Source organism: Brassica napus, chromosome A6, assembly GCF_020379485.1.
Source record: "Brassica napus cultivar Da-Ae chromosome A6, Da-Ae, whole genome shotgun sequence".
In the NCBI taxonomy this organism is placed as follows: domain Eukaryota; kingdom Viridiplantae; phylum Streptophyta; class Magnoliopsida; order Brassicales; family Brassicaceae; genus Brassica; species Brassica napus.
Window position 1 is genome coordinate 25,000,480 of NC_063439.1, and position 21,692 is coordinate 25,022,171.

The 21,692-nt window shown below is 37.6% G+C and overlaps 4 protein-coding genes across 4 annotated transcripts; 2 read left to right on the top strand and 2 right to left on the bottom strand.

Moving 5' to 3' along the window:
- Nucleotides 1-978: 978 nt before the first annotated feature.
- On the top strand, nt 979-4,795 carry LOC106349278 (uridine/cytidine kinase UKL1, chloroplastic-like). Its single transcript, XM_013789221.3, has 14 exons — nt 979-1,330; nt 1,534-1,625; nt 1,714-1,783; nt 1,884-2,002; nt 2,211-2,307; nt 2,620-2,699; nt 2,945-3,139; nt 3,228-3,311; nt 3,391-3,451; nt 3,692-3,752; nt 3,967-4,060; nt 4,171-4,243; nt 4,317-4,399; nt 4,495-4,795. The coding sequence occupies exons 1-14, from the start codon at nt 1,135-1,137 to the stop codon at nt 4,639-4,641; spliced, it is 1,452 nt and encodes a 483-aa protein (XP_013644675.1). The 5' UTR covers nt 979-1,134; the 3' UTR covers nt 4,642-4,795.
- Nucleotides 4,748-6,928, bottom strand: LOC125575952 (L-type lectin-domain containing receptor kinase S.6-like). Its single transcript, XM_048735391.1, has one exon. The coding sequence runs from the start codon at nt 6,919-6,921 to the stop codon at nt 4,885-4,887; it is 2,037 nt and encodes a 678-aa protein (XP_048591348.1). The 5' UTR covers nt 6,922-6,928; the 3' UTR covers nt 4,748-4,884.
- Nucleotides 6,929-7,061: 133 nt separating this feature from the next.
- LOC106349281 (uncharacterized RNA methyltransferase pc1998-like) lies at nt 7,062-10,142 on the top strand. Its single transcript, XM_013789224.3, has 15 exons — nt 7,062-7,284; nt 7,370-7,484; nt 7,563-7,674; nt 7,754-7,798; nt 7,868-7,935; nt 8,013-8,067; nt 8,145-8,224; nt 8,302-8,385; nt 8,546-8,659; nt 8,805-8,923; nt 9,032-9,149; nt 9,243-9,376; nt 9,483-9,636; nt 9,726-9,805; nt 9,886-10,142. Exons 1-15 carry the CDS (start codon nt 7,130-7,132, stop codon nt 9,983-9,985), a joined length of 1,533 nt encoding a protein of 510 aa, XP_013644678.2. The 5' UTR covers nt 7,062-7,129; the 3' UTR covers nt 9,986-10,142.
- Nucleotides 10,034-13,234, bottom strand: LOC106349279 (chloride channel protein CLC-b). Its single transcript, XM_048735390.1, has 6 exons — nt 12,827-13,234; nt 12,550-12,750; nt 12,302-12,479; nt 11,703-12,235; nt 10,469-11,621; nt 10,034-10,375 (listed from the first exon to the last, which is right to left on the bottom strand). The coding sequence occupies exons 1-6, from the start codon at nt 13,006-13,008 to the stop codon at nt 10,271-10,273; spliced, it is 2,352 nt and encodes a 783-aa protein (XP_048591347.1). The 5' UTR covers nt 13,009-13,234; the 3' UTR covers nt 10,034-10,270.
- Nucleotides 13,235-21,692: the final 8,458 nt, after the last annotated feature.

The window sequence follows — 21,692 nt, forward strand, 5'->3', positions numbered from 1 at the left end:
ACCGAATAAACAAGATACACCAATGTCAGAACTCAATAACATATGAAACAATAACATGAATGTTTTTAAAATTACGAAAAATATATAGTTACATCGAACATGCATCCGCGCGGACGCCGCAGAAATAAAATAAATTTTGTCATTTCTGGAATCAATTATTATTTTAAGTATTTTTGGTGATTTGAGTATATTTTAACTATTTCAGATATTTACTTTTGACTATCTATATATATTTTCAAATATTTAAACAAATTTAAAAGTATCATTCTTGATGTTTTATATATGTTAAATCTAAAAATAATTAATATATATAAGTATATAAATCTATTTTAGATAAATTCGGGTACCCGAATACTTCGGTTCGGATCAGATTCGGTTCTCTAAATAACAAAATTTTGAATAATTCAAATATTTAATCAATTTATGTTCGGGTTTGGTACTATATTTTCGGATCGTTATCGGTTCAGTTCCTCGGATTCATTTTGCCAAACGCTAATAATTACATGAAAACAAATATCAACATTTTTTAAAAAATATACATCCCACGCAGGCGCGCGGATCAAAGTCTAGTAAAAATTAAAATTCAAACTTCTTAATTTTAGATGAGATTTTAGAGTGATTTAACAAAATCAAACCAAATTATCCAATTCTCCTAAAATCATCTAAAAAATCATTAAAAATCAATCAAATCATTTAAAATTTCATATTCAATACATCCCTAGATATCTAATTCAAATAAAAGTCTTCTTTAATAAAACAGATAAAATCACTTTAAAATAGATGAATATTTAAATTTAGTAGATTCCTTCAAGTTTCTCCAAACAACTGATTTAAAAATTACAGTTTAGTGAATCCACCAGTAATTATTCAGCTCAAATAACAATACAAAAGTTTCAGATAAATCCTATTTTAAATAGATTTTTTTTTTTTGAAACATCTATTTAAAATAGATTAATATCTCAATGTACCAGTCTCCTTCACGTTTCTGTCAATAAATATTTTAAAAAGACGGAGGGAGTGAGAGACAAGTTGGGGGCTGCCGTATTGTGCATTGTGAAGAATCGTTTCACCACTGATCACTACTAGCGGAACAATCTTTTTTTTTTCCTGAATCGAAATTTCGCCGCGAATCCAATGCCGGAAGACTCTACGTCGATTGACTACGTCATGGAGAAGGCATCGGGGCCTCACTTCTCCGGTCTTCGCCTCGACGGCCTTCTCTCTTCTCCGTCCAAATCCGCCAACTCTTCCCCTTCTCCCTTCCGTTCCGGTGTTCCATCTTTCTCCCAGATTTCCGATCCCGCCGCGCCTAATCAGCCTTTCGTCATCGGTGATTTCCGATCCTCCTTACCGCTTTAACTCCTTGCTTAGTTAATAGTCGAACTCCCGATCATCGAGTATTATCTCTTGATTTAATGCTTCGAGTGAACTATATCTTAGGGTTTTAGCTATACAAAATCTTCGGTTGCATCATGTCAGTTTCTAGGGATTGATTTTTTTTTAATTTTAATTTTTTTTGTTTGAATTGTGTAGGAGTTACTGGTGGTACAGCTTCTGGTAAGACCACGGTGTGTGACATGATCATCCAGCAGCTTCATGATCATCGCATTGTTCTTGTTAACCAGGTTTGATTCTGAAGCGCTCCATTGTACTCAGTTACTCTCATGTATCACTCGCTAGCTTGGGAATGTGATGTACTGTTTATTTGATTAGGATTCCTTTTACCGTGGTCTGACATCTGAAGAACTGGAGCGTGTGCAAGAATACAATTTCGATCATCCTGGTTCTTCCTTGGGATCTCTCTCTGATTGTTCTCTTTACTGATATTCAGCTCAGGACAAATTGGTTAAATTTTCAAATCTGTTTTTTTTTTCATTCTCCAGATGCATTTGATACTGAGCAGCTTTTGCATTGCATTGATACACTCAAGAGTGGCCAACCCTATCAAATTCCAATTTACGACTTCAAGACCCATCAACGTAAATCAGATGCTTTTCGCCAGGTGCATGCTTTTCTGTATATTTTTTTGTCTAAGATGTATCTCCTTTATGGTCTAGCTTCTAACTTTATGTGGTTGGATCTTTGGATATTGTGTTTTGAAATGTTTATGTTTCAGTGATACCCATATTTGCATCTTTTAAGTGTAGTTTAGGCGTTTGGTTTATGAGGATTATCGTTTGTTAAACCAATCAGTGGGGTACTTTTGTCAGGTCAATGCTTGTGATGTCATAATTTTGGAAGGGATTCTAGTTTTTCATGACTCACGAGTTCGGGATCTGATGAATATGAAGATCTTCGTTGACACAGGTTAACACCTTAACTCCAGGATAACTAGTTGCAGTATATTTGATTCTTTTCCTTTATTTGACCTTATTTTCTGGACAACTCGAAATGATATAGCGAGTACTGTATATTGTGATGAAGTTGTCCACTTTGTTCTGTTACTGATGATGCCCTTGACGGATTAACTCAGTTTCGCTATTTATAACTTGTTGACCTTTAAAGACAGACTACTGTCTGCCTTGGGGGCTATATAATTAGCCAACTTTGATTCTCCTTATAGTGCCTATAATCCTATCAATGTTAAAAGTCCTGATCTTGGCTATTAATTGGTTACAGATGCTGATGTGAGGCTTGCTCGCAGAATCAGACGTGACACTGTTGAGAGGGGTAGGGATGTTGATTCTGTGCTTGAACAGGTCAGTCTTTGTTTTAGATTTTGGTGTAAAACTTGTCAGTCAGGTCAACATATCTAAGTTAGTGCTCTAACTGTGCTGAATACGAGACCAGGAACCACCACTTTATGGTCTTGGTTCAGTACTGAACAATTCATTGTTCCTTAGTTCCACTCTTTAGACTATTCTTCTATATAACACTGCCATCTTCCGAGCTTCGTTTATTTCATAAATTTTTCTTGGTTTGCGGGTGTTATGTTCATTTGCAGTATGCAAAGTTTGTGAAGCCTGCGTTTGATGATTTTGTGCTCCCTTCAAAGAAATATGCCGATGTGATCATTCCTCGTGGAGGTGACAATCACGTTGCAGTTGATTTGATTGTGCAACATATCCACACAAAACTTGGGCAACATGATCTCTGCAAAATCTACCCAAATCTTTTTGTTATCCAATCAACATTTCAGGTAACTTCTGCCATTTTCCAGATATTTTATGCTTGATTCTGACGATAAGGCTGAAAACCATTTTCTCACTCTGAGATCATAATTGCAGATAAGAGGCATGCATACACTTATTCGAGAGAAGGACATATCAAAACATGACTTTGTGTTTTACTCAGATCGCCTCATTCGTCTTGTACCCTTTTAATTCGTGCTTTCCTTTCAAAGTATCAGCTTTAAGTTTGTTATTTTGATTGTTAGTGGATTCATTTCAGGTTGTAGAGCATGGTCTTGGCCATTTGCCATTCACTGAGAAACAAGTAGTTACTCCAACAGGTATAAGAGGAGAATGGCGTGAGCTGTAGTTTTACTTTATAACTTTTTACTTTAAGATATCCATGGTTCTGAAAAACTCGACTGCCTAGTTCTTGAGATCCATTATCATCTCTTTCGTCTTGGATCTAGAAAGATTGTTTGTGCATTATGGAAGTCAAAGAGAAAACCTAATGCTTCATGTGTCATTTACTGCTCTAGTGCATCTCCACGATTTTTAATATCTTAATTTTCCCAAACCAGGATCTGTGTATAGCGGTGTTGATTTCTGCAAGAAACTTTGTGGAGTCTCAATCATTCGAAGGTGAGCATTGAAAGATATTACATGTTTTGAAGTTCTTGATAGATGGAGAGTGGCGCTGTTTGGGTTTCTAGTTTGTTTACACCTTCAAAATGCGGGACAAAAGAAAATTGTGTAACATCGGAAGCACACATTGTTTGTTTGCTCAAATGTCGAGTGAGTTCATTTCACATTCTATTCTCTTGGCTAAGGTTTTCTGTTTTGTACGCTCTACTAGTGGTGAAAGCATGGAAAACGCGTTACGTGCATGTTGCAAAGGAATTAAAATTGGGAAGATTCTTATTCATCGTGAAGGCGACAACGGAACGCAGGTTTGTTTGTGTGTGTCTTTTTCCCTTAACACCTTTGACAGTTTAGAAGATGATATCTCTTTTTCTCAAACAAAGAAACTTAAAAAAAGTCTTCCTTGCATATTAACCAGCTTATATATGAGAAGCTTCCAAGTGATATCTCCGAGCGCCATGTCCTGCTTCTAGATCCCGTTTTAGGCACAGGTACTTACAGTTAGTTTTGTTCTCATGGTTTGAAGTGTACATTATCTTAAAAGGTTCATTGGATTTCTTGAAGGTAACTGTGCAAGTCAGGCGATAGAACTACTCATGCGTAAAGGAGTCCCTGAATCTCACATAATATTCCTCAATCTTATCTCGGTAAGTGTTAAATCAACCAAATGATACTTCATCACATAACTTGTTCTTACTCTATCTCCCAGTCACAAACTCACAATTGATTCCGCGTTCTGCAGGCTCCAGAAGGAATCCATTGCATCTGCAAACGGTTTCCACTGTTGAAGATTGTGACATCGGAAATAGATCAATGTCTGAATGAAGACTTTAGGGTTATACCAGGCTTGGGTGAGTATGGCGATCGCTACTTCGGTACTGACGAGTAAAACTAGTTACTAATCTCTTGTTTCAAAATCCGGCGTAATGGTTGTTGTGTCTTTGTCTGCGGAAGCATAAAATTGCGACAATGTTATCAAAACATGAACCGAAAAGGGAACTATTGCCTGTTTTTTTTTCTGTCAGAAAAATCATTTGAAGTTTCTTGGTTTTGTACATAGCTTGATTTCTTTACTAAACTATCATTCTGAATGTTTAGTCACAATCGAGCGTCATCCAAAGGAAATTTACAGCTAAAAGTGTGACTTAGGCGTCATCCACGGAAGTTCCTCCCCAACCAAACTATCGGCAATCATCTCGTCCGCCTCCGTAGCCAAATGTATCCTCAGCAAAGGTCTCTTTGCCGGAAGAACTGGCAGCGGAGCCTCCCCACGAATAATCCTCACAGCCTCCTTCACCCTCGGCCGCTTATCACAGTCAGGATGTGAACATACCATCCCAACCATCAGCACTCTTTCCATTTCCTCTGCATCAAACTCTTCCTTCAGCATAACATCAACACCATCCAGGACCTTCCCTTTCTCCCAGAGACTCCACATCAGGTCTATAAGTATTGACCCGTCATCTCCAACCGGTCTACGCCCCGTACACACCTCAAGAATCACCACACCGAAGCTGTAAACGTCGGATTTTTCGGAAGGTACACCTGTGTAAACGTATTCAGGTGCTAAGTAACCCATGGTACCTGCTGGGAGAGTAGCGTTGCGTCCAGATAACATCGCACTATGCTCGTAAACCTCAGCTAACCCGAAATCACCTAACTTTGCGTTGAACTCAGCGTCAAGCATTATGTTACAGGACTTGACATCACGGTGGATGATCTGTCTCTCGCATTCTTCGTGTAGATAAGTAAGCGCAGAGGCCACACCGAGAATGATGTTCACCCTCTGCTTCCAAGAGAGGACTACGAATTCTTCTGACGGATCCGATGAAGGTTTCTTGTGAAGGAAGTCACTCAAACTTCCATTAGGCAAGTACTCAAACACCAAAGCCGTCTCTGTTCCTTCACTACACCAACCCTGAAACTGAACTAGATTCTTGTGCCGCAAGTAACCCGTCATTGTAGTAAACTCCGTGGTGAAAGGGTTGCGGTTACACTGTGGCCAGTGAGCCCGATCAAACCGCTTAACAGCCACGGATCCAACCATCGGAATGGAGCCTCTATACACAGTTGCTGAAGCTCCATGACCCACGATTGTGTTCTCGTTGAACCCCGAAGTTGCAGACTTTATCTCAGCCAAGGATAATCTTCCCGGGACCCTGTTCAGCCCTACTCCTTCACAAACAATCCTCTTCTTTCCTCGAATCAACGAGTAAGCAATAAACGCAGTGAGAACAACAACAGCAGCTAAACCAGGTAAGAGACTCCAAAATGGGATCCTTAACCCAACAACCGAAACCCTAACATCCAAACCATAACGGTGGCGAGTGTTCCCAGGATTCTCAAAACAAACCAACCAGTCGTCATCTTCTTGAACCGCGTCAGGGTGAGACCCAAAGGTTCTAAATTTCCACCTCTCCACGATATGAAACGCCGAACCAAGTGCGTTAGAAGCAGAGAAGCCGACGTGCATGTACTCTCTAAACTTCCCAGCGAGATCAACCTGTGCTGATAAAACCGGACTCTTGGGCTTAACCCGTGAGTACCCAACCCAAACTCTGATGAGTTTCAGAACGTCGCTATACTCAATCCACACCATCATCTCTCTCCCGCTCTTAAGATCAATCCCTTTCGAAATCGCGTCCACGGAAGCGACGGAGACGATTGAGTTCACGTCGATTCCGACGTGGTTATCGTTGATATCTCCATGACTCGGGTCGAAAGCTGTATCGAACTCGACGGCTACGAAGGAGCCGAGCGGGTCTAGAGCCGGGTCGGGGAGACCCAAGAAGCCGTTGGAGAAGGTGAAAGAATCGGCGTTGGAGGCGATCAAGAAGGCGAAGCCGTCGCCGAAGGGGCAAGAAGGGGAGGCGATGATGGTGAAGGAGAAGCGGCAGGAGAAAGAAGCTGTGGTGTTGGTGGAGAGGTCTAGGAACTTGATCGGGTAGACGTAGAGGGCGCGTCCGATGCCGGAGGAGGAGCAGTTTCGCGGCGAGGGTGAGGGGAAACAGGGCTGTTGCTGGGTGAGGGAGATGGTGTGGCCGCGGAAGAAGGCGTCGCCGTAGAGGGTTAGGTTGGGCTGCGACGGAGAGAAACGGAGAGAAAGGGCGGGAAAATCTTGGGTGAGAAGGAGAATGAGGTGGAAGAAGAAGAGGAGAAACGGATTCATCTCTGTTCTTGAGACGGTGAGGCTCTGTTTCTGAGGAAGTAGTGAGTGAGAGTGTGTTATTCAATTGGGTCGGATTGTGTATCGGGTTAAGAATCTAATCGGGTCGGGTTTAATTAATTTGGTTTAATCCGAACCGGGAAGAGTTTTTTTTATTTATTATTTTTTTACTTTATCCATTCCCGGCGAGAGTGAAGGAAGCAGCAGCGAGATGCATTCTTCGACGCTTTTCTCCTTCGGCGCTCGTTATCCAAACATAACCTGCCGCGTGTCACCTCCGGTTTCGCCTCCCGTCGCTTCTCTTTCTCTCCCGTCAAGCTCCCCCGACTCGCTAGCTTGCTCCCTGCAGTGTCCGCATTTCCAATCGTACGCTTCTCTCGCTGATGATTCTTTTTTCATCTCTTAATTTTCATTAATTTGAGCTTAAATTTCATCTCTCTGGTGTTTTCAGGTGCTCAGGCTGCACGCATGAGCTCAATCTCCAACGTCCGGCTGTTGTAGACGAAGCTTCAGGCTTCTTCAAGCGCTACGGCGTCGAAGATTTCACTTTCGATAGTTGTAGACTGGTTAGTCCAATATGAAGTCTTTTGGTTTCTTCTGGTGCTTTCTTTTTTTTTTGAATGGCGTGCTTCTTTGTGTGGCAGTGGGGATGGCGGTGCCGAGCAAAACTAGCCGTTCGTGGCACGTCGGATAATGCGTTGATAGGGTTGTACCAGGAGGGAACTCATTCTGTTGTAGATATCCCTGAATGTAAAGGTAATTTCAATAACTTTATGATTTTATAAGTTGTTGATGATGGTTTTGACTAGGTTGAGTTTTTTTTTTGATTTTGCAGCTCATCATCCTAATATTAATGCTGCCATCGAGTTACTGAGAGAAGGTATTGTTTCTTACTTTGTTCTGTGATTTGTAAGAACTGGAGATTGATTATGTTTACTATACTTTTAAGGTATTAAGGTGTTCGATGTCGTGCCATTTGATGAGGATCAGGGCACTGGAGACTTGCGATATGTTCAGGTGATCATTAGTGGTATAACATTTGGTGTGTATATGATTGTTTTTGTCTTCAGTCTGGTGATGAGGTTTTTCTATAGATGGCTGTTACGACGCACAGTACATCACTTCGTGCCCCTGAGAGATACAAAAATGGTTTGACAGTTTTCTTTTAGTATCTTTGATTAAATGAGATTGAATGAAGGGTTGCTGAGTATGAAACTTGGTTTCAGGAAAAGTGCAGGTGTCCCTGGTCTGGAACTCGAGAAATGAGAAATCTCATAACGCAGATAAGTTGCAAGCTTTGTCCAGCGTGAGTTTTTCTTGATTCCTTTCTCTCGTTTTACTGAATTGTTCTGCTATTTTCACTTATATGTTTCTCATTTGCAGTTTCTGTGGAGAAAGGGTGGACCCAACTGCAAGTTTCACCTGATCCATTCTGTCTGGGCTAACTTCCAGACATCAACCAACAATGTGAGTCTTATGCTTGGGCCAAAGATTAGCATCAGTGTTAGCTCAGTCATTTTATGGCAAATTGGCAACGTATTGTGAACTGAAAATTTTCTGCCTAAAAGTGTTACATTTTTTTTGTTCAGTTGCTTAACGTCAAACTTAATCATTCCATTTGTCTTAGATAATCTTTGGAAACAGATGGAGGCATCTTTTAGGTGAGAGAGATTTCTGGGAGCACGTTGGAGGAATTGACATATCCTTGGATCCTTCCAGTTTTGGCCAAGCAAATACACGGGTGAGCATGCAGATTTTAAGTTTAACCTTTTATGAGCGGCGAGTAGATATGCTAGCAGGTTTGATCTCTGCTAGTTTGAACTGAATTTAATGATGGCTGTAGTAAATGCTGTATAAATCATAATATATCCATTGTTGTGTTTCAGGCTTTTGATAGCTTGCTTTGGAAACTACATAAGTATGTTCCTGGCGGATCATCTGTTGCTGATCTATACGCAGGAGCCGGGGTAATTGGACTATCGTTAGCTACATCGAGGAAATGCAGGCAAGAACATATATTGTTCATATCTGTCATGCATTTAAGAAGATTGTGTATATATGTTGATACTGATGAAAAGATTGACCCCAACTTTAAACTTTATCTTGATTTCAGTTCTGTCAAATGCATTGAGGTTAACAAAGAAGCTAGGCTGTCTTTTGAGAAAACAATCCAGAGGTTGCCAAACTCGTTGAATTGCAGCATCACTTGGCACCATGCAGATGCTTCAGTTGTCAGTACTGTTTGCTTTTAGCTAAATAAAATTCAAAATTTTGTTTTGACACTTCTAATGATGTGCGTTTACCTTGTATACAAATTTCTACAGAACCCACTTTCGTGGATTATAGGAACAGATGTAGTAGTTGTGGATCCTCCTAGGAGAGGTCTGGATGCTTCTCTCCGCCAGATTTTGGAGTCTGTCCCATCCATTGAGAAACGAATGAAGTCTTCATCACAGAGGTTTGTTCAATTTTTTCTGAATAAAACTTTTGAATTTGATTCCAAAGACCTTCATCAAAACTCAAAAGCTAGATCTTATGAGTCTTTTAATTTCCTCTTGTTTCAGTACAAGATCGAACGCAAAAGAGGAGAAGAGGCCGTGGATATTAAGAGCAAGGGAACTTTCAGTTCAAGCTGGCAACAAGCTGACCCCAGAGGAGAATAATACTCTACCGCAAAGACTCATTTATATAAGCTGTGGTTGGGAAAGCTTTAAGGAGGTACTAGAGACAATCACGGATATCACCTCTATACTACCAATAAACTCTGCCTCTTTTTGATTCTTTCTAACTTTTAAACAATTGCTTAGGATTGCAAGTCGTTGTTATCTAGCAGAGCATGGGAGCTGGAAAAAGCACATGGCTTTAACTTCTTTCCCGGAACTGACAGGTAATCAGTTCATAAGTAACAAAAACTACTTTTGTGTTTTATGCTCCCGTAAATGCTTACTTTACAATTGGTGTTTTCAGCATTGAAGTCTTGGCCGTATTCAAGAGAAGGGTTGTGATGAAGAAAAAGAAGAAATCGGGAGTAAAGAAAGTGGGATTAAAGAAAGTGCGTGCTAAGTAGTTAATCTCTGTAGCAGATCGAACTTCAAAAGTCCAGGAGACCATGTAGTGGATGAAAAAACAATTTTGATATGTTCCTTTTTAAACAGGAGATATGGTTCCTCACTCACTGTGATTTTACAAGTATTAAAAGAGATCTGTGCAATATTTTTAACTTATGAATCTTCTGTTTGGTATGAAGAAAAAAGTGCAAAACTGGACAGAAACATCTTCAAGAATGGGAAGACAACAACATAGCTGCAGAGCCATTTTTACAGACAACAGGTAAAACAAATTGAGTAGCGATTCAGTGTGCTTTTCTACCTTTGGATTTTTCCAAGTGAGGAAAAGCTTGTAGAATGTTGTATGCCCTTAGATCCTGCCTGGTTAAGATCCCAATGACAGGAGATCTCTGCAAACGATTTACAATTTAGTTAGTTTCATTAATTGTTAATAGGTTTTATAGTGAAAGTAAAATAGAATGAAAGAAGGCATATAGACTCACTCCTGAGGCTTGAATCCTGGGAACAATAAGCAAATGTCGGAGTCCCACTTGCCGGAACAGCACCAAAGCCTTGGCCACAGACATGTTCTCCATAACAGTGTAAGGTGTTGTGTTAGTGAGAGGATGAAGATCAACATACATTTGCATCTCAGAGCTTGTGATTGCCACATCGTCAAAGTTGTCTTCTCTCTCGGCCAATTCATCCCACGGAAACTTCTCCCTGACCTCCCACTCCTCTGTTCTTCTCTTCTCTGTCAAGAACCATCTCTTTTTCAGAACTTTAACCAGGTGGGCTCTCAGGATCAACCCATGAAGCTCTATAGCCCCAGTTCCTAGACCCATTTGAGGAGGTACTTCTGCTTCATCTAAAACAGGGAACGCATTATGCGTCGTGTTCCTTAGCACATCAACTATCTTAGCAACCTTCTCTACACCTTGCAGGGTTACAACCGGAGGCTTAGCATCACCAAGCTCACCAACGGAGAGGTTCCTCATCCACGGCTCCGGATTCGCTTCCAAGAAAGGTAACCCCTTAAGATGCAGTATGATATCATAGATACTTGGGTTAAAGCTATCTCCCACAGTTTTGGCAATCAGAAGCACTATCATCGTAATGGGAAGCAAAAGAAGGTTGTTGGTGAGTTCAAGAAATATAACACAGAGTGACACAGTCATTCTCATGGATCCAGCCATGAGCGAAGCTGCGCCAAGGACAGCGTAAAGCCCTTGGTCAATGCTAGTGTAAGATCCCATCAACCCACCAAGCATTCTTCCATACGCAGAACCCATGAGGATGATTGGGAGGAAGAGACCAGACGGCGTTGCAATACCAAATGTGAAAAGCCCCAAGATGCAGTAGAGAACAAAGAATATCCAGAGGGAGCCCATGCTGAACTCATTAGGAGTGTTGGAAGAGAAGATGTTCCTGACAGCATCATCGTTGGTGGTGAGAAGCAGAGTAGCTAGATCACTGTAGTAGCCTTTTGGGCAATGGAACTGTTTGAAGTTTCCTGATCTACCATTCGTTGGGCATCTCTCTTCTATGGAGGGGTCACAAGGTGTGCATTTCGCCAAGAAAGGAAGACCGTAGAGACAAACCGATGTGAAGAGAGATACAGTAAGAGCAAGAAGCACCTTATGGATCTTACCCTTCCTGCAAAAAGACCGAACAAAGGTAAGTAAGTAAAACACCTAGTAGAGTTTGCACTATGTTTCAAGCATTTCAAAACTTAACTGGTTGATGAGATTGTAAAGCCGGAGAACTTTATGGAGAAAGTGATTGTAGAGACTCCCAAGAACTCCACCGATGACACCAATCAACATGACAGGGATTATATCAGTAGCATGGTAAGTATAAGTTACATGACTCACATCAAACATGATAAGTCCTCCTCTTCCAAACAATCCACACTTGCCTGAGTTGCATATCTCTATGAACTCCCTTAGAACAACCACAACAACCGCTGTGCTGAAGAAAGTCCGCCACAACAGGGCGCTTCTCCACCAAGTGGCGACTTCCTCCAGCGCGAAAAGCACGCCTCCCACAGGTGACCTGAAGGCTGCACAGACTCCAGCTGCTGAGCCACACGTTATAAGATCCCTTCGGTCTCTGTCGTTGTTGAAGTAACGAAGCCACCGCCACTTTAACCGGTGGTTGTCTGGTCCGCCTTGTCCAAGCAAAGAAGCTATGCAGGTTCCTATGTGAACTAGAGGACCTTCTTTGCCTAGATCAAGTCCAGCTGCAACCGCTCCAATGCTTCCAATGATCTATCAAACCGTGAGTCAATAATCAAACTTAACACATGAGTCTCCTTAAAAAGTTTAGAAACAGACCTTAACGATCATAGTGGTAGCACCAAACATGTTGGGAGTGTCGATGCCATTAAGATAAGCTTTGATCTCAGGAATGCCAGGCCCAGCAGCCGTGGGAGCAAAGCATACACAAAGCACAGACGCAACCAACGTCAGCCCTAGGTTCCCCCCAGCAAAGACCATCAGACCTGTTACATACCTGTTCCCCCACAAGATTTTTATCATTAATTAGATGAAGCTTTTGAATTTTGGATGTGGGTGCTGATTACCTTTCTTGGGCGAGGAAGTGACCAACTGCCAAAAGCTTGTAGCCAGCGATGTTTTCGACGGCTAAGTTGATGAGAGTGGCGATAAGACCAGTGAATAGACCGATAAGACAAGCGAATGTCCATTTCAAGAATATGTATTGAAGCACTTGTGTCTTTGATCTTTTTCTCCAATCATGTTTAAACAAATCGTTCTCGTTTATTCTGCCAATATTTCATTAAAAACACTATTAAGAAACTGAGACCGGGAAATCAAAATTAAGCAGAGAAGAGGACATACTCATAGTCCAAGCTCTCGATGTGAGAAACCTTTGTACCGACCAAAGCAAGTGGAGTTGAAGATAGTGTTCGGTTAGCCTTAACCAGAGGCTGGTTCAGTGTGTTGCTCTCTGGGTCTCCTTGTTCCTCTTCTTCTCCATTGTAGTTACAACTATTAATAATCTGGTGTAAATCTTCTTCCATAAGTCTTTCTTTCTCTCTATCAGATAAAGAAGAAACTGGCTTTTGGTCGGAAACTCTACAACAGAACTGTTTTAAGGTTCTTGAAGAGCTTTCTCTGTTAAAGAAAGCACTTCTTGGTGTTTTTCTTTTGTTTTAGTTATTTATTTTTTCATGCAAATTGGTTTTTCGGTGTTTTTTTCTTTGTTTTTGCTTTCTACAAAGTTTTATACTTGTACATGTATACATACGCATATGTAGAAGAAGCACATGTAGATATATACGAGATTTTAATATCATGTGTTGAATCTTTGTTCAATGAGCGTTTAATAATTATTCTTTATTGTGAAAGGGCAACGAATAGAAATTTGTTATTCATACATATGCTACAGTACAAGATGAGATAATGATTGGCCACTTAAATATTATATGTGAACAAATAAATTACAAGTAAAAGGTAAGCAGACGGGTAAGTTTATACGTATAACGTAGGAGATATGTATAACAAAACAAAAACAAAGAACGTAGGGGATATGATTATTACCAAAAAAACGTAGGGATGTGACTTCTTGACTTGTGGCCTAGTTTGCATATCCATAGACATACACTATCAGCTTATCTTTTTCTTTACAACAAAAGAAATGGCTAGCTAAATATTTTTATAAAACCTAGCAGTTTATCAACTTTCTTTAGATAAAAGAAAATAAGATTTATTTCGACTAGAAATATAATTATGATCCAGACGGTTTTGTTTTTGGTTAAAGACAATTGACAAATGTTAGTATGCTACAAGTGGATTAAAAGACTATTTGTTAACCTCCCCAACTCAGCCGATACATGATCCGATGGATCAGCAGTATTTTTGAACACATCAATGTAGACACATGTAACAGTTCAAATGTATCAAGCCTTCTTGAAATCTAACGGTTATAAAACCTTCAGCTCTTGAGGTGATCAAACAGACACTTTTAGATAGATTATTAATCACTTTTTCTTCCTTCGCTCAAATGATTAATTCGAGACACAGACTTCTAACCAAAACGAACTATTGACCAAAATAAATCGGACCCAGTAGGTAATGTACAGAGTAACAACAAAACAATAATAATAATAGGGTAAGAAAATGTATTGTGCAAACTAGACCATAAGATTAATTCGCGCAAGAAGCCAACATGTACATGTGATTTATATCGCAAGAAGAGTATCGAACGGCGATCTTGTCGCTAGGGGGCCACTCAGAATACTTGTCTTATCGAAGACCACTCTGCTCCAATTGGCTGCCTCTTGACCCGACACGTGTCCTCCCGTGGTTCATGTGATTTTTGCTCTCCCATTTATTTTATGAGAAAATAAACTTAAACAATAGCTATTATTCAATTACGTATTTTTTTGTCAATATTATTCAATTAAGTTATTCTTTTGTTTGTCTTCCTCGCATACATAAATTTTACCGCATTATATATCCAAAAGTAGCATCACTATATCATCAATGAGTCTATGACTGTGGTAAGGTATTTGAGAGAAGCCATCAGATTTTACTTTTTTTTTCCCCCATTTTAAAATATATTTGACAAGAAAAAGTCTAACTCCCGTAACACTTGAGATGTTTTAATCGATGTCCAGTTTGAATGTACATGAATTATCATTACAAAATGGTTTTTAAAAGTCGTTGTATTTCGGGTGATGGAAAAAATAGACATTGTGTTTTGTGTTATAGTTGTTGGCCCTCAATAGTTGAGAAAACTGGCATATACTAATATTTCACCACATATATATAAATATAACTCGCTTTCATGAAGATTTTTTAAATAACAGCCGAGTATTAAGGACGTATTATTTATGCTATATAAATAACAATAAAACAATTATAGACAAATTTCGTGTTGTGTGTTTGTGTACATATAAGCAAATGAATTGGATAAGATATTGTGGAGAGATTTATACGATATTATTGAAGATGGCATTGACTCTGCGCTTATGGACGACTAGCTAGACAAGATAACCTCCACGTTTTATGTTTTCTCCAAAAAAAATTGAAAAAAAAAACTCCAAATAGAGGATAATAGATGTAGCGCGAGTTAGCAAATTTAGGTTTTTTTAATTGTCTGATATTTGTCATGGGTGTTCTCATAGTGATATTGATAAAACGTAAACGGGATAAGTGGGAAAATAATATAGAAAGGTATTAAGTCAGATCTTAATATGTATATATGGATTGATCCATATAATTTATCTTTTGTTAGAATATCATACTTTCATAACTTTGCATAGTCTATTTCACTTTTCCTCATTAACTCTTTTATAATTTGTTTGTCTACTACTCCAACCGGTGTTTTCTTTATATCAAACCGTTGATTGCATGTTTTTAGTTCGTATCTTTGTTTTAAAACATATTGTTATATCTACGAAAAGCATCCTAACGTACGCAACATATTTAAGCATGCATCATGTAACAAATACCAACAGTCCAACACAGAAAAACAAGGGAAATTTGCACCCCAAAAAAAACAGTTTCAGTCATTCGTTGATAAACAATCAAGGTTTACATACATAAGGTACATATTATTAAGAGCAGGACCACCAACTATAATTCATATCAAACTTTAAAAACATTCAATGATTCGATGAAAAGAGTTGACAACTTGCTAGTTGTATTTAAAAGATTCCGAGATCCTCACTGGGTGCCAGTTTGAGCATAAAGAAACAAAAAGGTCCAACATCATAAACTATTTTACAAATCCTTTGAAATAAATTAACAAAGAGGTCCAACAGCAAAACAATAGGCTACAAATGTTTTGAAATAAATAACACCAACATAACTATCTATGATGTACATCTATTTAAAAACTTAAGTTATATTTATCATATGTTTTTTTGCTCTTTTGGTCTCAATTATCTGAGCTTTGTTAGACAACTGCTTTTACAGTTTTACCTTATATGTTTTTGCACGAGTTTTAATTTGTGCTTGCATTAAATACGACTGTTTTAGTATTTAATATTAAACTTACAATTATATAAAAGTATTACTAAAGTATAGATGTATAATATGTTGATCAGTTGAAGATGTATAACTTTTAAAACGCAAGTATGGAATGTATATCTAACAAAACTCTATGATAGGTATGTTTAGACTTTTAATGATGTTTCAAAAACAAATATGCCTTTGCGTTTGTTGCCAACATAAATAACTTTGTGTAATTCTGAGTAACTTCCTTCAAAACAATCATATAACGATGGAATGTATTTAAAAGATTGCTGACGCGTGAATTCTTATCTAATTGGTTGCTTCTTACCTAATCAAAAGATTAATTAGTGGAACATAATGATTCATCGATTAAAATGCAATTTTTAATCTACAAGTGATTGGTTAATTCCGCCCACTGGCAATAGATTCCTATCAGTCACTCACTTTTTCTACGAGTTGAAATTTAATAAGGAGATTTTTATTATCAAGTGAAAGAACACGTATGCATTCCTTTACGTCCCTTCATTTTAATTCGTCGATAAAAAGTTTGAAAACATGTAGAATCTTATAATATACTGAAACACTCAATATCATGATGCAATCAAATGTACATTAAGCTTAGCCCCTGGAGTCTCGGGTAATGAAACTTACATATTTTTGTTGTTGTTGTAATGATATTTGTTACGCGAACCTTCGTGATTGTTAGCGAATAAAATATATATTATTCAGTGCTTAAAGTCTATACCTTATGTGAACAAAAAAATGTCCATATACCTTATGTCGTTTTCTCAGAAATCGATATCTAGTGAATATAACGGCATGTTTTGTGGAGAACGGTGTCGTCTTAGGTTATGGGCTCTTGAGCCTCGCGAGTTAAACAACAAGAGGCGTAAAAGGAGTTATGGGCCGAACAGGCTGAAGATCACTTAAAAGTTCAGCTCACAAGGTTGTTACAAAAGGGGGACCCATTACGATCATGGTCTTGCTCATCGATACAGAGGAGAACGAGTTTTTTACACAGAGAGAGAGGAGGGAGAGATTACAGACGCTGGAAGGGAAAGCTAGACTAAGATCAGAGAAGATCTGGTAGTTGATCGCAGCTCTTGAAGTCGCCAAGCATTGGTTCAAGCTACGGTATCGGAGGTTGAAAGATTGTCATCTCCATAGTCGCTGACGTAATCTTCTCCGGTTAGTTCTTTGTGTATGCGCTTGTAATAGCTGGAGAGAAGAAAAAATAGATATCAGGATCGTGACATCAAACACTTGTAATCACATCAATTATATAATGGATTGCTAGCTGAGTTAGCTCCGTGATTATAGCGGTTTCTCCACATCAGAGAAGTGCGGTGAACACCTGGTAAACATCTCTCTTGTGTTGATTTGTTTGTGTGCGTTTTCACTTGTCAAGATTGAGATCGAATCATCAACTTAATCAAGCCGTAGATAGAGTTGAATCTATAACCTTGAACTTGGATCGATACCTTAACATGTTTTGGTTCAAAAGTAGGCTTATGATCTGAGAGCCCATTGAGAGAGTCACGCAACAGATAGTCATGGGATTTACTACAGCCCACGAAACCCAACAAAGAAACCGAAATGTCGCCCCCCCTAAAGCAACGCTACCTAAAGTTTTGGCCCTAAACCAAAAAAGGATGGGGACCTATTTACTGAAACCGTGTCCAAGAAGGTACATGTCCATCAGGCATCTCCCAGTTATTTTCTTCTCCATCCTTTTTCTTACTCTTGGTTGCTACTTGCTGCTGCTTCGTCTCTAGTTTCTTGAACCATCCTTGAGGACGCCTGAAACAAAATAAGTAAATAATGATGATAAACCACAACACAAACTCAAGCCCATTACTGGATTAATTTGTTTGTTTTTTGTTTATCTTATTTTATTGATAGGTTTAGTTACAGTGTCAATATTTTTTTGGGGATTATTATTTTAATGTTTCAATGTCTGCTCTATCTTAAATAAAATAGTTCCTATGGGAAGCGATAATGGTGGTGACTGTCTACGTGAATTTTCTCTTTATTAAATCAAAAGGAATTGTATACTTTGGGAATAAATATTATATAAGGTGACATAAAGGTACTTTTGGTTCCTTAATATAATAGAAATGTACATGATTTAAAAAATTAAGATTTGATGCAACGAAAGAAGCCTTAAGATTGGCCGATCGGGCAGTTGTCGATCTCACATGAATCTTCACATAAAAGTATGTATAAGTTTTTCTTAGTGTATGATATAAATGTGGAAATTCGTTAATCAATATACTTTTCAAATACATTATTCTAGAAGAAAAAACCATAGAAAGCCACATCGAGTGAGTGTCCAAATTGAACTCCGCTCAAGTTTTAAATCATTTAATTATGTAGTTGTTTAAAGTGTAAAGGAAATCTTATAAGTTAAAAAAAACTGTTCATTGTAACGTTAGAACAACGCGATGCTTGATTCCTTTAACGTTAGATTAGTAATTCACTTTCTTGATTTGAATTTCTCTAGTTTTTCTCTTAGTAGACATGCTTGATGAACCTTATGTATATTCGCAAAATTCCAATCCGACTAATATCTCATTAAAACTGATTAGCGTCTACCAACATCAAATGTTATCAGAATCAACACAATCTGTTGCCGCACCTGCACCGAGTACGACGTATGGCGTTTGTGTTTGGTGATACCTTACTTTTAAGTTTTAACATTTAATTTCTCTAGTGGACTAACTTTGAGGATTAGTTATTAGTTATTAGTTATTACTTATATCCAAATTTTCATATTAAATTGTGTATGTATAATGATTCAGAAAATCATGGTTATGTAAAATAATATATACATAGTGCATTTGTCCATGGATGATCGTTCTCTATTTGGTATATATAGGACCACAATTCTCTATCTTTCAAATCTACAAGATTGGGCTGTCTTAGAAAAAGATAGTTGGACAAAGACTATTTTTCTATTAGAAAAAAATATTTCTATTTGTATGTTATGTATGAGCAGTACAGTTATTTAAACAAATAGAAGGACCATTGGACCAACTATTTCAAATATAATTAAAGCATCAGTGTGTCCATTGTTATTCTACTACCATATCTAATTTTTTTCTACGGCTAACGCTCACCATTCTATGAACTTTTATGTGGTGTGTTAACTAAATTCTGTTAAAAAAAATCAAACGGCTTAATCACGTAATCATTCAAGATTTATTTTGTATATATTGCTTATACTATTCTACCAGTACTTGTATATTTATTACTATATTTTGTACTTCTTTGTATACTTTACTTGTATTTTCCATGTATTTTAGTCGGCATTTGCAGGCTATATCGATATTTGTGGGTATGACTAGACCCATGTTTGACATCCTAACCCTATTTTAGTTCTCTGGTAATATATGAGACTTTTGTATGTTCATTGTTTGGGTCAAATTCTCAGATCTCATACACGGTTCAATTTGTTTGTCGTATGAGAACCTCATATCTATGAACTTGCCAGCAAACATAGGGTAGGAGAGTTTCCTACAAATATTTGGTGAATTACTTATCCCTTTGGCCTTGTCTCAGTATTAATGCTGTATGAATTGTGTGTTTTTATGATTCTTGAGGGAATTATTTAGAGAGATTATCTTCTTCTCTCCACAAATCTTGATATATCCGAAGACCTCCCTATATTTCCAGGGTTCTTGCTGTCTTTTTAGAGCTTTCCTTACCTTGAATGGCAAGCGGAGTAGTTATAAAGTTTACCTAACTCATATAAGAAGACTAAGTTTTATACATGCGGTCAACACTAGCTAGCTAATTGTAGCTAACATATATATTGATGGTTGTGCGTTATAAGCGGTAATGAGGTGATTACAATATTCGTAGAGCATGATTAAGTTTTCAGTTGAAACCATTTCATCACTATTTTATTCTTTTGTCTAGACTTGATTTTTATTTTTAATTTCTCTCTTTGCTAGAGATTTTTTTAACATATAAGAGAAACCAAATATTATTAGTTTTGAACAATCGGTCTATATATATATCATGATTTCTTATAATGTTTTTTTCTAGTGTTTCTCAACTACAGTCTTTAATAGTTTAGAACTTCTATCTCGGATTGATTGAAGTCACTGAACCAATAAGAAACATATCAAAAGGTAGAGAGGAAGGGAGATTAATTGATTGTTTTTGTTTTGATACCATGGTGTATACAATAGTAACATGAGCTTGAGACGGACCAAGAAAAAGCCTCTCCACTTAAAAATAGTGGAGACCCAACACATAAGACGTGGATTAATCTATTGATTAGGTAACGTTATTTAATGTTAAAGAGTAGAGACCGAAAATGTTAAAAGACATTTTTTTATACAAGTGACACGCTAGCATAGGTAAGCTTGGGCCGAAAGGATAATACGGCGGTGATCATGGTGGTATTAGTAAAAATCATTTGCTAAATGTCCACACTAATTTTGTAAACTCGTTTTCTTCAATGAAACATAACTAATCAGTGCGTGTGGGTTAAGAAAAATACTTAAAACACACATTTAAATCTTATTCAACGTACGTAGACATAGTCTATATTTCTTGGATTATGGATTAGTAAACTTATAGCAGAGTAGATGAATGATGATATTATTTCTAGTTACAAAAGACTAATAGATGCTATTTTCTAAATAAGATGCGCGTATGTTTTATTAAATATCACCATATAGTTAACGTAAATGACTACAATATAAATGATAAACACACATATTTATGTAAAAAGGAAAAATATGAATAGATCACAACTGGATGCTAGTATACTAGTAGTGTGGAATATTCCAGTAGATATGCCAACTAAATTTTTATGTTTTCATGATATTAAAGCTTCCCTTTTGCCATTTTCTGATTTAAGAAAGCTTTAGTTTGCAAGATGAACTTTAAATAATTTTTGTCTTATCTTCTTCTTGGATTTGAAAAGGGAAATTGGAACCTATAGACATGAAAAAAAGTATAATTTGCACACTAACCAATTGACCTATTATACCAATATGTCTCGTGTCTTTTATGTAATAATGCCTTTTTACCCTCGTAAGCAACCGGTTCAACCTGCAAAATAATAACAATTTACATTATTAATTATTTCTTGCAAAAATAACTTGTGCCTCCTTGATATCCACTCATCCTCTGCAAATAATTTAATTTTGGGAGGAAGATAAATCTGTCTCTTCTCAAATTTTTGGGATTGTTGATGAAATTGTCTTTGTTGATGGTTGTGCCGAATAATAGAGCTTCGTAGACTCGTGTGGTGAGCGACAAGACTTGTGCAGTGGCGATCACTTCCATCTATATAATCGGCTCCATCATCACAATCAATAATCTCACCGCCACCACCGTATTCGTTTCTGCTGCAGTTGTTCTTCTTCCCCTAATTTCTATGAACGTGTGTTCTTCCATTCCATATATTGTATCAAGTATAATTTTTTTTCTCTCCAATACGGTTTATCCACTGATTTCGTCAAATACACTTATATTTTGTCATATTTGATCGGAGAAGATAACAGATTTTGTTTATTGTATTATCTTTTATTTTATGTATATAGAATAGAAATGTAAAACAATACGTATTATGTTTATTTTATTCATATTATGTAATGTATTCTGTTACTATACTATTATATTATGTTCCATTCCATTTGGGTTTATGGTTTATATTTGGGTCTAGGTTTACTGATTAAAGTTTAGGGCTTATATTTGGATAAGGATATACTGATTAGAGCTTAGG

Excerpts from the sequence above, each read along its gene's own strand:
- LOC106349281 (XM_013789224.3), top strand. The coding sequence starts at position 7,130 with ATGCATTCTTCGACGCTTTTCTCCTTCGGCGCTCGTTATCCAAACATA. Across the intron at positions 8,068-8,144 it reads CCCTGAGAGATACAAAAATG|GAAAAGTGCAGGTGTCCCTG; the intron begins GTTTGACAGTTT and ends ACTTGGTTTCAG. Across the intron at positions 9,806-9,885 it reads TTCTTTCCCGGAACTGACAG|CATTGAAGTCTTGGCCGTAT; the intron begins GTAATCAGTTCA and ends TGGTGTTTTCAG.
- LOC106349278 (XM_013789221.3), top strand. The coding sequence starts at position 1,135 with ATGCCGGAAGACTCTACGTCGATTGACTACGTCATGGAGAAGGCATCG. Across the intron at positions 1,331-1,533 it reads TAATCAGCCTTTCGTCATCG|GAGTTACTGGTGGTACAGCT; the intron begins GTGATTTCCGAT and ends TGAATTGTGTAG. Across the intron at positions 2,700-2,944 it reads TTGATTCTGTGCTTGAACAG|TATGCAAAGTTTGTGAAGCC; the intron begins GTCAGTCTTTGT and ends GTTCATTTGCAG.
- LOC125575952 (XM_048735391.1), bottom strand. The coding sequence starts at position 6,921 with ATGAATCCGTTTCTCCTCTTCTTCTTCCACCTCATTCTCCTTCTCACC.
- LOC106349279 (XM_048735390.1), bottom strand. The coding sequence starts at position 13,008 with ATGGAAGAAGATTTACACCAGATTATTAATAGTTGTAACTACAATGGA. Across the intron at positions 12,480-12,549 it reads CACTTCCTCGCCCAAGAAAG|GTATGTAACAGGTCTGATGG; the intron begins GTAATCAGCACC and ends GTGGGGGAACAG. Across the intron at positions 11,622-11,702 it reads CTTTACAATCTCATCAACCA|GAAGGGTAAGATCCATAAGG; the intron begins GTTAAGTTTTGA and ends GTCTTTTTGCAG.